General features: G+C 48.1%; 2 protein-coding genes across 2 annotated transcripts; one reads left to right on the forward strand and one right to left on the reverse strand.

Moving 5' to 3' along the window:
* Nucleotides 1–432: 432 nt before the first annotated feature.
* LOC119365110 (histone H4-like) lies at nt 433–1,010 on the forward strand. Its single transcript, XM_037630708.1, has one exon. The coding sequence runs from the start codon at nt 511–513 to the stop codon at nt 820–822; it is 312 nt and encodes a 103-aa protein (XP_037486605.1). The 5' UTR covers nt 433–510; the 3' UTR covers nt 823–1,010.
* A 710-nt stretch (nt 1,011–1,720) lies between these two features.
* On the reverse strand, nt 1,721–5,947 carry LOC119365109 (expansin-A10). Its single transcript, XM_037630707.1, has 3 exons — nt 5,698–5,947; nt 5,086–5,401; nt 1,721–2,432 (listed from the first exon to the last, which is right to left on the reverse strand). Exons 1-3 carry the CDS (start codon nt 5,846–5,848, stop codon nt 2,123–2,125), a joined length of 777 nt encoding a protein of 258 aa, XP_037486604.1. The 5' UTR covers nt 5,849–5,947; the 3' UTR covers nt 1,721–2,122.
* Nucleotides 5,948–13,901: the final 7,954 nt, after the last annotated feature.

The raw sequence follows: 13,901 nt of genomic DNA on the forward strand, positions 1-13,901 counted from the left end.
GTGTATAGTGTATGTCCATACTACCACATAAAATTTTTGTTAGTATTTTTTAGAACTTTTAAATATGGTTTTAAAACTATTTGAAATGAAGTGCTGACCCGCTCGCTTGCTCTGGAGCAACGTTGTGGCCCTCCCATGTTCCATACCGTCCTGACCGACAGACACTTTGCAACAGTTCAAAAAAAAAAAGCAGACACATTGCAATCCACCGCGCTCCTCTAGTCCCCGGTCTCCAATTTCAAATCCATCCGCCGCCACGTCATCGATCCGCGCCACCAGCCTCGCACCCGCACCCCATCCGACCCTTCATTTCAATCCAACGTCCCACACCCACCGTCCCACGGATCGACCCGGCAAGCGCCTCCCGCCCCAAACCCACCAAAATCCCGCGCTTCCCTCCCAAATCCTCTCGATATAAACCCGCCTCAGCCCCCAATCCCAACACAAGCTTCAGCAGCACTTCCTCTTCTTCCCAATCTCGCACACCTCTCGGAGCTAGGCGGAGCGGCGATGTCGGGGCGCGGCAAGGGCGCCAAGGGGTTGGGCAAGGGCGGCGCCAAGCGCCACCGGAAGGTGCTCCGCGACAACATCCAGGGCATCACCAAGCCGGCGATCCGGAGGCTGGCCAGGAGGGGCGGCGTGAAGCGCATCTCCGGCCTCATCTACGAGGAGACCCGCGGCGTGCTCAAGATCTTCCTCGAGAACGTCATCCGCGACGCCGTCACCTACACAGAGCACGCCCGCCGCAAGACCGTCACCGCCATGGACGTCGTCTACGCGCTCAAGCGCCAGGGCCGCACCCTCTACGGCTTCGGAGGCTAGATCCGTGGGTTCCGCGGGTGGCGGTAGCGGTAGTTGGGACTGTGTCTGTCGTGTGTCCTCTGTGATGTGTGCTGTGGGAGATGGGATTTGCTACCGCTTTGGCGTGCGTCGTTGTGTTCCGTGTCTTGTTTTCATAGGCTGTAATACCTTGTTGCGGTCAATGAAACTAGTTCTGTTCTGAATCCTTACCAAGTGCTTCGCTGTGTTGAATTCAGTTTTGGCTTTCTAACTTTGGTTGATCTGTTCTATTATACTTCTCGTTTTAGATAGTGTGTAGCTGAAGTGCAATTGATTTGACTTAGTTGAAACGCAATTGAATGAACGATTTACCACTCGTTGCAATGTGTAGAAGAGATGCATTCTTTTGATTTGGTTTGGTTTCACTGGGGAACGAATCTTGATATATTTTTTCTGTGCAGATCTACAGATGCAGAGATGTTATTGTTGGAGTGGTATGAAGTATGAACACTCCATAAAAATGTGAATCAAGACGGCAGATACCTATTCCTGAAATCCTGATCAAGTACTTTGCTGCGTTGAATCTGGTTTTGATTTTTATAAGTCTGGTTAATTTGTTCTACTGTATTAGCTTTAGTTGGTATAGCTTTACTGCTGCAACTTTACATTTGAGTTATAATTGAAATGGAACTGAACCAATGTTTACATTGGACAGGTAGCTGAACTGCAATGGGTCCGGTATTGAACATTCGAGTTGTTGCTGAAATGCAATTGAATGAATGATTATCCCTCGTTGCAATCTGTAGAAGAGATGGACCTTTCTGTTTGGTTTTGGTTTTACTGGGGAGTGATTCTTGAATTTTTTCTTGCAGATCTACATATATAAAATCTTAAATGTTTCAATGTTGGCGGGGTATAAATAATCTAGTCAATACAAATATGAAATCAAAACGCCAAATATGCCCTTCTATTTCCTGAATGATACAACGAGCATGTGGAGCAACTACCAGAATGTTTCTGAATGATACATCAAGCACTGGGGCAACTGTCAGACCATTTCCGAATGATACATCAAGCCTCTGGAGTCTGGAGCAACTATCAGATTTGAAATAGTACATCCGACAATTACAACTGCATGTAGTATGTAGAACAACTATCTGAGGCTCTGCACTAAACTGATATGTTTCCTAATAATCAGCTCGTTCCTCAGAGGAATGTACAGTAGAGATTATATTCCTTTCCTAATAATAATCTTGTTCCTCAGAAGGATATACATTACTACAACCAACTCATAGGATGATTTTTCTTCTTTGAGAAATTGTAAGTCGCTATCAATAATTCTCTAGAGCAGGAATTGCTTGCCAGTGTATGTTTTGCCAAACTCCCAATCCTTGGGCACAACATTGAAATTGGTCATTGTCGTGCCGTCACTCGAGGTGAGCTCAAAGGACACCGGCTGCCCTGTGAGATCTAAGTTGATGTGCCATATCTGGCCCCAGTTGCGGCCCATATCGAGCCAGCCAGACTCTGTTCCTTTGATCTTCACTGATCTCACATCACCAGCGCCACCGACATTGCTGATTAGGACTGTGAAGAAGAAGCTCTTCCCGGAGACCGAAAACCGCACGCCGCCTTCACGAAGGCACTTGACGCTGTTCATAAGAAAGCAAGTCAATCTCAGCAAAGAACCAGAGGCATTTTTTCCGACAGGTTAATGCTATCAGTAGCTTTATTTGTCTTCGTTTGTTCTCATGCGAATCCTGCAAACTACTTAACAAGTAATGAAGTGGCCTGACACCGATTAGTCCCAGATCATAGTAGGATTTATATTTCCATGTCAAATGCCCTCATATCAATTGTCCTAAGAAACATGAAATCTCCAGGATCACGAAAGCACATTGATAGCAGAATGTTGTACAAATCCATCATTCAGGAAACCATCTCAAAGAAGCACCTCAACTTTTCAAGCAACTAGACAACTTAGACGCACATATCGATTATTACACCCTTCTATAATATACTTTTCAGTTTAGCATTCGTGCACGTTTTTAACTTTATATTCTGAATGACTCAGGAGTAGAACTTCACTAATTTACAGATGCGATCGTAATCTGTTTGAATTCGAACACTAACAAATAAAATGAAGTGTAAGCACAAGCTAAGATGATTAGTTTCAGTTCAAGACGGTCCTAGTAGCACCAATAAATAATGAAGTTTTCTGTGGAAAAATAATCGAATGAAGTTGTTTCAAAGGGACCTCAAAGAGCTACCAACCAGTGCATAAATATCTAACACAAACATAGAATAACAAGGACAACCACAATTAATGTGCCACTACAACTTGCAGGGCCAATTTGATTGTCACCAGGTAGGTATCTCATGCATACCTGAGAAGCAGATAACTTGTGTAATAGGCTAATAGCTTTATTATTGATGATGTGCATTTTTGCTGTTCCGTGAAACAGTGGTTTGTTCTCTACCATACATCTATTCTTTCTCTTGGAAATAGTGCTGATTGCTATACGCTAACAGTAAAGGAGCTATATAACAGCTGATGAAGCTAAAGTCTGACATAGTTTAGTCGCAGAGCACAGCAGGATCGATATTGCTGCCAATTGCCCCAGGCTAATTGTCATCTGATGATTTGAAACATGAAATCTTGAGGATAAAAGAAGCACATTAACAGCACATTTTATTAAACCTGTCATTCATGAAAACATCTAGAAGAAGTACCTATTATTATAGATTTCTGCTACACCTTTTAAGTGTGGCATATATGCAGGTTGCTAACTTTATGTTCTGAGCAGCACCAGAATAGTGCTTGCTAATTTACCAAATTTGAGTGTGAAGTGTTACCATTTGCCATATCCTAATCTGTTTGGATCTTAAATACCAATCACAAACCACAAAAAGAGTAAAGCTAAGATAATTAAGCGGCCAGGCAAGTAACTGTCCAAAGTTCCTTTTTAACACAGTTTTAGTATTACAAATAATCAACTAAATTTCCCTCAAGAAAATAGATCAAGTTGTTTAAAGGATCCCAAGGAGCTACCAACTGGCATAAATATCAAACATAACCACAGAATATTAAGGACAACACCAGTTAATGCGCCACTACTATTTGTAGGGCCAGTTTGGTGATACCGGGTACTGGAGGGCACATCATGTAAACCCAGAAGCAAATAACTTGGTGATGCTAGTTCGGTGCAGATCAACAACTCTAGAAGTTCCAAAAACATTCTTGCAAACTCTCCATTAATATGGTTCAACCAGTCCTTACAGCAGTCAATATAATTTTTAAGCACTAACTGTCAATAGGATCCACATTTCTCAGAATTCCTCAGTTGTCAACAAAACCCAGGATAATCACTCAGATAAGAGGTGCTTAGTTTCTTTATGTTTTTAATTAATTTCTTCGTATGAGTTATCATAGCTCAGCATACAGATTCTGCACTCTAGTAACCATAGACCGTCGTGAATCGTGGAATAAAATTTATATGATGTGAAAATATATACAATGATGAATCCAATGATATATATTTGGTGGTGCATATGTTAATATATCTTTCTACAAACTTGTTTAAAGTATATAAAGTTTGACTTTAGACAAACCTAATATGCGGAGTAAATAAAAACGGAGGGAGGACAACTAGTTATCACCAGCTGCATTATCATCATCGAGATGATAGCGCTGTTTTAATTCCAACAGAGCCCCAAAGAAGAAAATAAACTGAAGGAGCCACGGAAGTCTAATGCTTACACCAATGAATAGGATGCAAATACTGAACCAAACTGTAGTACAGTACAACTATAATTGATCAAATCACGCAAATCGAGCATGTGATACTCTAGATAGTCAATGGCTCGATGCTGCATCAAAAGGCTCATAGGTGCTTTCCTCCTAACCCAAACACTGAATCACATTAGTACATTTACACTTGGTTCTATGCATCTTTGTACTACCTTGTTAGTAAAGGAAAGCCACATTATAGAGCATAAGAAGGCCAGGACAGCAGATAAAACTACCCTAATTCGAATCCTAACCAAAAGAACTTGCACTTCACCACAGTGGAAGAGGGCCCCCATGATCCCCCCCATACTTTCCTCACCAACGGACACTTGCAATTCAGCTTTTCCGGGATCCCACATTGCGGCAAACCAAAGCAATCTCTAGCTTGGCAAGCACTTTTCCAGCTCCACACAGATTGAATCAGGAAACCAAGGAAACTTTTGCCTTAGATCTAGCCGAACATGGAGTCCAAAGCAGAGTGAGATCGAGTGCAGGCAAGAATGGAGCATACGTACCGGCGGTACTGGATGGGCATGACGCCGGCCTTCCAGAGCGCAATCTTCTCGAACGCCTGGATGGGGAGGAGGAAATGGTGGTTGGGCGGGTTGCAGACGCCGCCGGCGTCGGCCGGGAAGCCGTAGTTGGGCGGGCAGAAGTTGGTGGCCGTGACGACGATGGAGGTGCCGGGGAGGCAGTACTTGAGGTCCTCCACGCACTTGACCTCGTAGCAGCCGCCGCAGGCGGCGCCGCGCTCGAACAGCGCCGTGCTCAGCCCCACCGTCGCCATCCCGTACCCGTGCTTCCCCAGATCCCCGAACCCGCACGCGCCACCTGCACGCCGCAACCCACAAAAAGAAAGCACAGATCAGCTCCGTACCCATGTCCATGGCCACCAGGATCGCAAGAACCAACTGTGGTACGAGCAGAGAAGCTCCGGTAACCGAGCGTGCGGTTAGTGGAAATTCCGTTGGCGGCAACATACCGAAAGAGGAAAACTAATTAATGCCTGCGGCATGGATGCGAGGAATTTTGGTAAAAGTGCAAGGACAGTTTGGTGGATTCGTTTCTTGGACTGCTACCATGACGAAGGGAGGGCGGAGAGCGAGGCGAGGTTTGTTCGTGCTTACCGATGGCGTCTCCGGGGTCGGCGGCGAAGTAGGAGGACTTGGCGTTGCGCCATTCGGAGAGGGCGGAGGAGCCGTAGGAGGAGGGGTGCTGGTGGCCGGCGGCGAGGGCCGGGAGGAGGAAGACGACGAGGAGGAGGAGCGGGGGAGCCATGGCTCCCAGCAAGCAGCTTTTCGTCCGTCCGCCCTCTCAGTGAAGTGAAGCAGGGGAGAGTGTGAAATGGAGGTGGAGCTGTGCTTCAGTGCTTAGGTGTTCTGTCTTTTTAATTTGCAGCTTCTGGGGCCTTCTTTGCCTTTATACATGTGCACACGGGCATATTTTTAGTGCAGTTTTTTTTTTCTTGAGTGCTCCAGCTTTTGATCAATTAATTCTTTTTTCCCCGGAAAAAGTGCATTTGCTCTTTTGTTTTGTCTTCTTTCCTGCTGCACCGCAGCTTCTTGCCTCGGTGAAATGGCTAATTTTTTTTTGGCTAAGTTAACATACTCTTATCTTCATTGAGAGGTCCATAAACCCGGGTTGATGTTGATGATCAGTCCTGCTGATGATGCTTAAAACAGTTGTGATGGTCGACAAGCCGTCGGTTCGGTGGTCTCATTCGACCCGGTACATCCGACCATACTAGGTGGTGTACTGTCGACATTGTGGGAGCCATGGAACACATGGCAGCAGGCCAGTAGCTCCGTGTCGGTACATCCCAGTTTGCAGCTATTTTCTTCTTCCATCCGTGAAACAGTTTTGCGGTTCGTTCTTTCGGCCCTTCAATCATCCGGGTGCCGAACAGAGACGCGCCAATCCGACAGGAACGGGCTCTGGATTCTGGAGCGCGGGGCACACAAGTACTCAAGGTTTTGGAATTTACAGCGGGCGGGTGCCCGTGACGTACGTGCATGTGAGGTGGTGTGGCGCTCTCCTTTCCTGTCTCCTTGTGGGGATGGCCGACGGGAAACGAAGATAATTGTAGCCTGGGCTGCAGTGCCACTGGCACTTCCGATTTTGAATTTCGATGGGGAGTCGAACCCGAGCAATTGATCGATCCAAGTTGGCTCTAGTCAACCGCTGTAGCAAGATCCGGTTATGTAGGCGATGAGGCGAAATACTAGTGGATGGAATGATAAGATCAAGATGGGAGTGTTTCTAGAAGATGGTCAAAGGATCTCTTATGAGGATTCTGTACCTTGCTTTGGAAGCAAGAGCAGCTCCAACGGTTTTCTTAAAAGACTTAGGCCTTCTTTGGTTCATAGGTAGAAAAATCACAAGAATATAAAAGTCATAAGAAATGAGATGACATGTATCTAAAATCCTATGAATAGGATGATTCACACCATAAGAATTTTTTCATTGATTTTAGCCTGATATTTATTTTCCTATGAAATGTGGAGGATAACAAAAATTCTTGCATAGAAATAGGATTCTATTTCTACAAACAAAAGGGCTTTAAAGGAATTTTTCCATACAAATCCTATCATATGAAATTCCTACAAGATTTCTTCAAACCAAAGGAGGCCTTAGTGGTTTCACTGGATGGCTGTATAATCTATAGGAAGTTGTTTGAAAGCAGTTTTTGTCAGTTTTCGCAAATTTCTTCCCCTGTTTTTTCTTCCAGTTTTCCATTAAACTTTTCTAGCTAATGTCCGAGGGACTACAAGTCAGTGGCGGCGCGATGGGGCGAGGTTAGTGGCGAGGTGGCAGCGGCAGCAGCAGCGTGAGGGTAGCTGTGACGCAAGGTTGGAGAGGCGGTGGGGCGGCACGGCGTGGCGGCAACACGATAGTGCGGTCCGGCGGGGCGACGCCGACGCGTAAAGTTTCAGCTTCTAGGCGGTTTCTAGCCGCCAAAACTTTTACTGGAGGATGATCTTCGTGTAAACCAAAGGGAAGATGGGCCTACTTTACATGATACTCTAAAGTTACTTCGGGTTTACGAGATCTGTTGCAGAGTGTTTTCTCTTCAACTTCCTGTTAATACCAATCTTTTTTGGGGGAGAAAAATTCACTAGAGGTCATCAAACTTACGCTAGCGTTAGCTTTAGTCCATGTGGTTATAAATACCCGCAATACGGTCATCAAAATTGCTCTAAAGGGTCATCTACAATCCATTATACGGTTTCTTGTACGTACACGCTGATATGGCAGTAGTCAACAGGTGCCACGCATGCGCTGACTGCCATGCCATCTTGTTCGCCTGAATACAAAGGAAAGCATGGGGTTTTGCAAAAACGCCGGAGAACAAAACAGCCCTCCTCGGCCGCTGTCTTGGACCGAGCCGTCGCGCCTTGGTCAGATCTCTCCCCTCGGCCTCCCCCCGTTCCCAAATGGTCCGTTCCCGCCGCCGCAGCCATTCCCTGCGGATAAGGAGCCGACTGAGGCTGCTCCTGCCGCTGCCGAGGAGAAGAAGATGGAGGTGGCGGCGCCCGCGAAAGATAAGAAGGCAGAGGATGCCAAACCAGAGGAGAAGAAGGCAGAGGACGCGGGGCAAGAAGAAGTCACCTTAGAAGGGGAAGAAGGACAGCGAGAAGCCCAATGAGGAAGGGAAAGCCAAGGAGGACATGAAGGAGGTGGCGGTGCCTCCTCCTCCGTCCAAGGCTACGCCGCCCTCACCGTCCAAGATGTAGCTAGCCACCGCATGAGTCACCGACGATCTTGAGATCCTTCCCCAGACCGCTGTTGAGCGGAGCATGGCCTCCTCGGGTGGCGGAAGCACGTCGTATGACTTGGTGGATCGTGTGCCTTACCTGTTCCTCCGGCTTCTCAAGGCGAAGAAGAATCATGACGGCGGCGACAAGTAGCCGCTGTACACGCAACTCTGCATCGGCGCACACACCGTGCGGATTCGAGCCGCCACGACCGCCGGCGAGTGGGACCAGGTGTTCGCGTTCCACAAGGCCAGCCTCACCGCCTCCTCGCTGGAGGTCGCCGTGCACGAGGAAGCCAAGAAGCCGGAGAAGGAGGGCGAGCCCACTCCGCCGGACGCGCACCTCGGCTTCGTCTCCTTCGACCTGCAGGAAGTGCCCAAGAGGTTGCCGCCGGACAGGCACTCACGCCGCAATGTTACACCCAGGAGGGGCAAGCCGAGGATTGTACCGCGGCCTGCGACGTGATGCTCGTCGTGTGGGTCGGCACGCAGGTTGACGAGGTGTTCCAGGAAGCGTGGCAGTCCAACTCCGGCGGCAACCAGGTCCAGACCTGCTCCAAGGCGTACTTGTGCCCCAAGCTATGGTACCTCCGCCTTAGCGTCATCCAGGCGCAGGACCTGCGGCTGCCGTCGCCGCCGGATGCCAAGGCGAAGCAGTTCGGCCCCACCTTCCCTGAGTTGTACGTCAAGAAGCAGCTGGGCGCCCAGGTGTTCAAGACCGGCCGCATCGCGCTCGGCAGTGCGGCGGCCGGGGCGTCCAACCCAAGCTGGAACAAGGACCTGCTGTTCGTCGCGCCGAGCCGTTCGAACCTTTCCTGATGGTCGCCATGGAGGACGTCTTCTCCGGGCAGCTGGTCGGCCAGGGGCGCGTGCCGCTCTCCACGGTGCACCGGTGCTCCGACGACCGGGTCGAGCCGCCGTCACAGTGGCTCAACCTGTGTGGCGACGAGACCGGGCGAGTACGCCGGGCGGGTGCACGTTTGTGTCTGCCTCGAGGGCGGGTACCACGTGCTGGACGAGGCGGCCAATGTGGTGAGCACGTGCGCGCCACGTCCAAGCAGCTGTCCAAGCCGCCGGTGGGGATGCTGTCCAACTACGCGCTCACGGCGGTGCGTCTCGTCGGCCTGCGCAAGATGGGCAAGCTGGAGCTGAGCATCCGCTTCACCTGCACGTCCTGGCTTACGATGATGCAGGTGCAGCGTCCGACGACGAGCTCATGGTGCCGTCGCCACGCTCGCCCACGCTGGAGACGACGAACCACCTCGGCAGCGACGACGAACCAGGGGAGAAGGGAGAAGGGAGAAGCAGGGGAGTGGCTCGGTCCGACCCGACCAGGTGGCTCGATCCGACCAGGTGGGGAGGGGATAATAACTGTCAGTTTTGCAAAAAAAAACCTGGCTCCCTGCGTATTCGAGCGAGCTGGCACATGTGGCAGTCAAAGCACACTTGGCATCGGTTGACTCGGGCCAGCTCATCGCATACGTACACAAAACCGTATAATGGACCGTAGATGACCCCCTAGAGCAAGTTTGATGACCGTATTGCGGGTATTTGTAACTACAGGGACTAAAGCTAACGTCAGTGTAAGTAAATGGATCTGTAGTGAATTTTTCTCTTTTTGGGGGAGGACTTTTTCTTCTTTCTTGTTTTTCGCGCTAAAGGTTCGACAACACCAAGGGCCTCTTTGATTCGTAGAATTCTAGAAATGCGGTAATAGAAAAAAACATAAGATTGGATTATGTTGCCCATCACAATCTTACATGATTTTGAGTTGTTTGATTGTATTATAGAAAAAACAAAAGACCCTTTTAGAGAAGTTTGAGTTGATGTTAGAAATCCTACGCAAAGTAGTAAAAAAAACCTAGGATTCAATCCAGTGAAGCAAACAACCAACATAGAATTTCTTTTCTAAGAATTTTAATCATTCAAAATTCTGATCAAATCCTTTGAATTGAAGGAGCCCTTAGTACGTGTTACCTCCAAAACCCGGAACGGCAGGTGCCCAAGGAAGAAACGTTGCTTCAGAGCGGAAAGCAAATGTGTAGCCGAAGCATGATCGATTCGAGTCCAAATATGCGCTGTTGCTTCCTTTTTCTGCTCCATTTCTTTTGTGTCTTGCGCAAACCGGGAGTGGCGGGGAATGGCGCATGAATGCATATGATGGACTCAACGGTGCCTCACCCGGGCCGGGGCCGGGGCCGCGTCCGCACGCAGCAGCGTCGGAGGCCCACCTTCGTCGTCTCCTGCCCGCACGGGCCTAGCTTTGAGCAGCGCTGCGCTAGGCCCGTTTGATACACTTTTGGGCCCTGCATTTTGAGCCCGAATTGTTGTTTCTTATTTCCCGGAGCCTACGGGGTTACACACTTTTGAGCCCAAAAATAGTCGCTGCACTTGTAAAATCCCAGTACCTGTCTAAATAAAAAAATCCCAGTACTTCCTTTGTCGACTTTGTTGTCTGAAAAAAGAGGTCTTTTTTGCCGACCATGTAGGCCGAACTCGACAGCATTGACTAGACTGTTGCGTGGGCGTTTTATGCGTGCGACATCTACTGTCCGTGGATGAATGGAGAGCACGCGATCAAGTAGCAGGTAACCACGAGGGCCACATCAGCGCTGGCAGCCTGCAGCTTGACATGGACGGGCGCACGGCTTCGAGCCACGAAGCACAGGTAACCGCAACCGCTCGTCACGATCGATCGGGACGCTCGCATATTGTCCTAGCTTTGCGTTGGCGAGCACACACGTCGCTGACTCAGCACACACGACGGCCTATCTTTATTTTTCCTTCTTCCTTTTCGTTGCCCCCTTCCGCTGACCTGATTTTCACGCTGCCCATAATTAGAGATACACAATTGAAAATAAGATAAATGATGATAAGCATGGGACCTCCATGCGTGAGACGATTGAAGAAACACCAGGTTTTAGTTGATTTCATCAGGCCGCTGGACTGAAATCCAGCTGTCGCCTTTCTCTTTCTCCTCGCCTCCTCGGGACAATGTATAATATTGATCTTCTTCCTCCTCTCCGCTGCATCGGCTCGGGTTCCGTCCAATCCTACCGGCTGTGAACCAAAAAAGCGCCACCCCTCCCCCCTTCCCTCCGCGCGCGCATCGGTTAATACTTGTCCTCGCCTCCGCTGCAACGTCGTGGACATCTCCGTTGCCCCTGTCTTCGACGAGGCTTGACCTTGTGAGATATGAGCATTGCCCTTCTTCTAGGTGGGTCACTGGACCAGGATTACTAAAGAGTTCTAGAACTTCACACCCAACGAGTGCAGTGTGGCACTCTACCAATGGAGATTTTCGATGCATGTAGTGGGTGAGACTACAAAAGGAAGACCTGCATGCTAGAGGGTCCTGGACCAGATAACAGGAGATAAACAACAGTTGTCTAGAAGGTGAATCATGCTATAATTCTGATGAAAAGAATACATCGCATCAAAGGGAGGACACTCAATGGTCGATTCTTAGGGCCCTCTCGTGTGACGGCATCCATCATCATTTGGCCAGACACAGGTGACTATGCCATGGGGATGCCGAAACATTTCAACAAGAAAGAAGGACAAAACCGATAACGAGGAGAACGGTATAATGAGCATGTGTATGACTCAAGATAATACCGATACACCTCAGGTTTTGTAAAGTATTGCGAAGCAAAGGGAATATCACATGATAACAAAAGGTTCACTCGAATGTCATTCTTGTACTCATAGGGATCGATATGGACGTCCACGTTTCCGCTATCAGTCATCGAACAAAGGGGTTTTGTTCATGTCTATGTTTACATAACCTACAGGGTCACAAGCTTAAAGTAATCATGATCTGCTAAGTTAGCAGGACAGGAGTAACGAGGATTTATTTGTGAAATAGTTTTATTAATATTCAAAATAGTTTTGAGAGGAACCAGAAGCATTTTGGGGTCACCGGAAGGGTTTCGAAGTTTATCGGACAATACCGGGTATTACCGATAAATAATATATAGGTGGAAAATGTTTTTGGAGACATTAAATTAATAATAAAAGACTCTAATAATTGTTAGGACTCTTTTATATTTAAATAAATATCGACGAGCCTTAAAAAGCCAAGTAGTGGAAGGTATTGGGCCACAAGGGGCCAATAAGGAAGGCACCCACTTTTTCCACGCGGGGAGGCTAAATTGGACCAGGGGAGGGATTCCTCCCTCCTCTAGGCCGGCGCACTAAGGAGGAATTCCTTCCCTCCTTGTGTTGGCCCCTCCTTCTCCCTCCAACCTATATATACTAGAGGATTTGGTGCTTTTAGAAAACACAAGTTTTTGGAGGCTCCTCTTGTTCTCTAGTTCTAGTTCTAGTTGATCCTAGTCGATCAATTAGAGCTTGACCTAGATCCTCTAATCCTCATAATTAGAAGCCCAGTGTGGTTCTAGTCCCCTCCCTCTAATTATCCGATGATGATTAACTCTGGACGGTGAAGCGCTATCGGATCGTGAAGACCGTACGCTTGAAACTCGTAGAGAGGCCATGCTTTCGGTCTTTCGTTCGAGGGACTGTCCGTGGGAGATTCACGGGATCGTTCATCTATGGTTCGAGGGACTCCAAGTATGATATACATCGACTCATCTTCTTCCGCTGCAACTCGGAGTCAGTAACAATCGAATCTAAACTGTTAATGCATCTTCATATTGTTCCTGGGTGATCGTACGGAGATTTTTTCATTTTCTATTACGTTTCCCAATAGGGGAGCCCCGTGGGCCACACACGCTCCCACCACGATGCGTGAGGACGCGTGGAGGGGTCGTGTGGGACCCCTAGTGCTTCTTTCCACCGCATATCGATACCTATATTTTTGTTCGCTCCAAAAACCCTAACCATCGAGAGTTTTTCAGTTTTTGCCGCTGCACCTCTCTGTTTTGTGGCGATCCAATCTGGAGGCCTTTTCGAGTATAGTCCAATCTGGAGGCCTTTTCTGGTATTATGTAGGAGGGAAAATCATCAAGGTGGCCATCTCCATCACCATGACCGTCCGTGAGTAGCTACATAGTTTTCTCTAAGGATGGCAATGGGTCGGGTATGGATCGGGTTAAAATATATCAAATCCATATCCATATCCATGAAGACAGTCTCTGCCCACCCATGGAAAAACCCATGGGCGAAAAATTGTGTCCATGTCCAAACCCGATGGATATCCATGGGGTCCTCTCAACACATATACATAAGACATAATTGAAAGTGCAATCATGCTCTTAATCATATTTTGATGTTGATGAGAACATGTATGCTAGGGACTAATCATGTTTATCAAGTATATCTCAGGATTGTGTCCAAAGACCATGTGTGTGGATCATGACTAGGGACAATATGCATATAACTCAAGAATGGAGATACAAGACATTGGCTTTGTTTATGGTTTGTTCAGTATAGGGATCCCGCACTATTAAGAGGGGATCGTTGGATCTAGTGAAAGACTTGCTCAAAACCCACAACTCCTACTTTTTCTCTCCGAACGTCGGGTACTCTACGGACGTCCGGTCCCTCTCAGCTGTCCGGACGTCTGGCTCCCTCCGGTCGTCCGGTGTTCCTTTACAGAATGATATTTACGGG

The sequence above is a fragment of the Triticum dicoccoides genome, chromosome 2B (genome assembly GCF_002162155.2).
Source record: "Triticum dicoccoides isolate Atlit2015 ecotype Zavitan chromosome 2B, WEW_v2.0, whole genome shotgun sequence".
NCBI lineage: Eukaryota > Viridiplantae > Streptophyta > Magnoliopsida > Poales > Poaceae > Triticum > Triticum dicoccoides.

Excerpts from the sequence above, each read along its gene's own strand:
- LOC119365110 (XM_037630708.1), top strand. The coding sequence starts at position 511 with ATGTCGGGGCGCGGCAAGGGCGCCAAGGGGTTGGGCAAGGGCGGCGCC.
- LOC119365109 (XM_037630707.1), bottom strand. The coding sequence starts at position 5,848 with ATGGCTCCCCCGCTCCTCCTCCTCGTCGTCTTCCTCCTCCCGGCCCTC. Across the intron at positions 5,402-5,697 it reads CGACCCCGGAGACGCCATCG|GTGGCGCGTGCGGGTTCGGG; the intron begins GTAAGCACGAAC and ends TGCGGCGTGCAG. Across the intron at positions 2,433-5,085 it reads ATGCCCATCCAGTACCGCCG|CGTCAAGTGCCTTCGTGAAG; the intron begins GTACGTATGCTC and ends TCTTATGAACAG.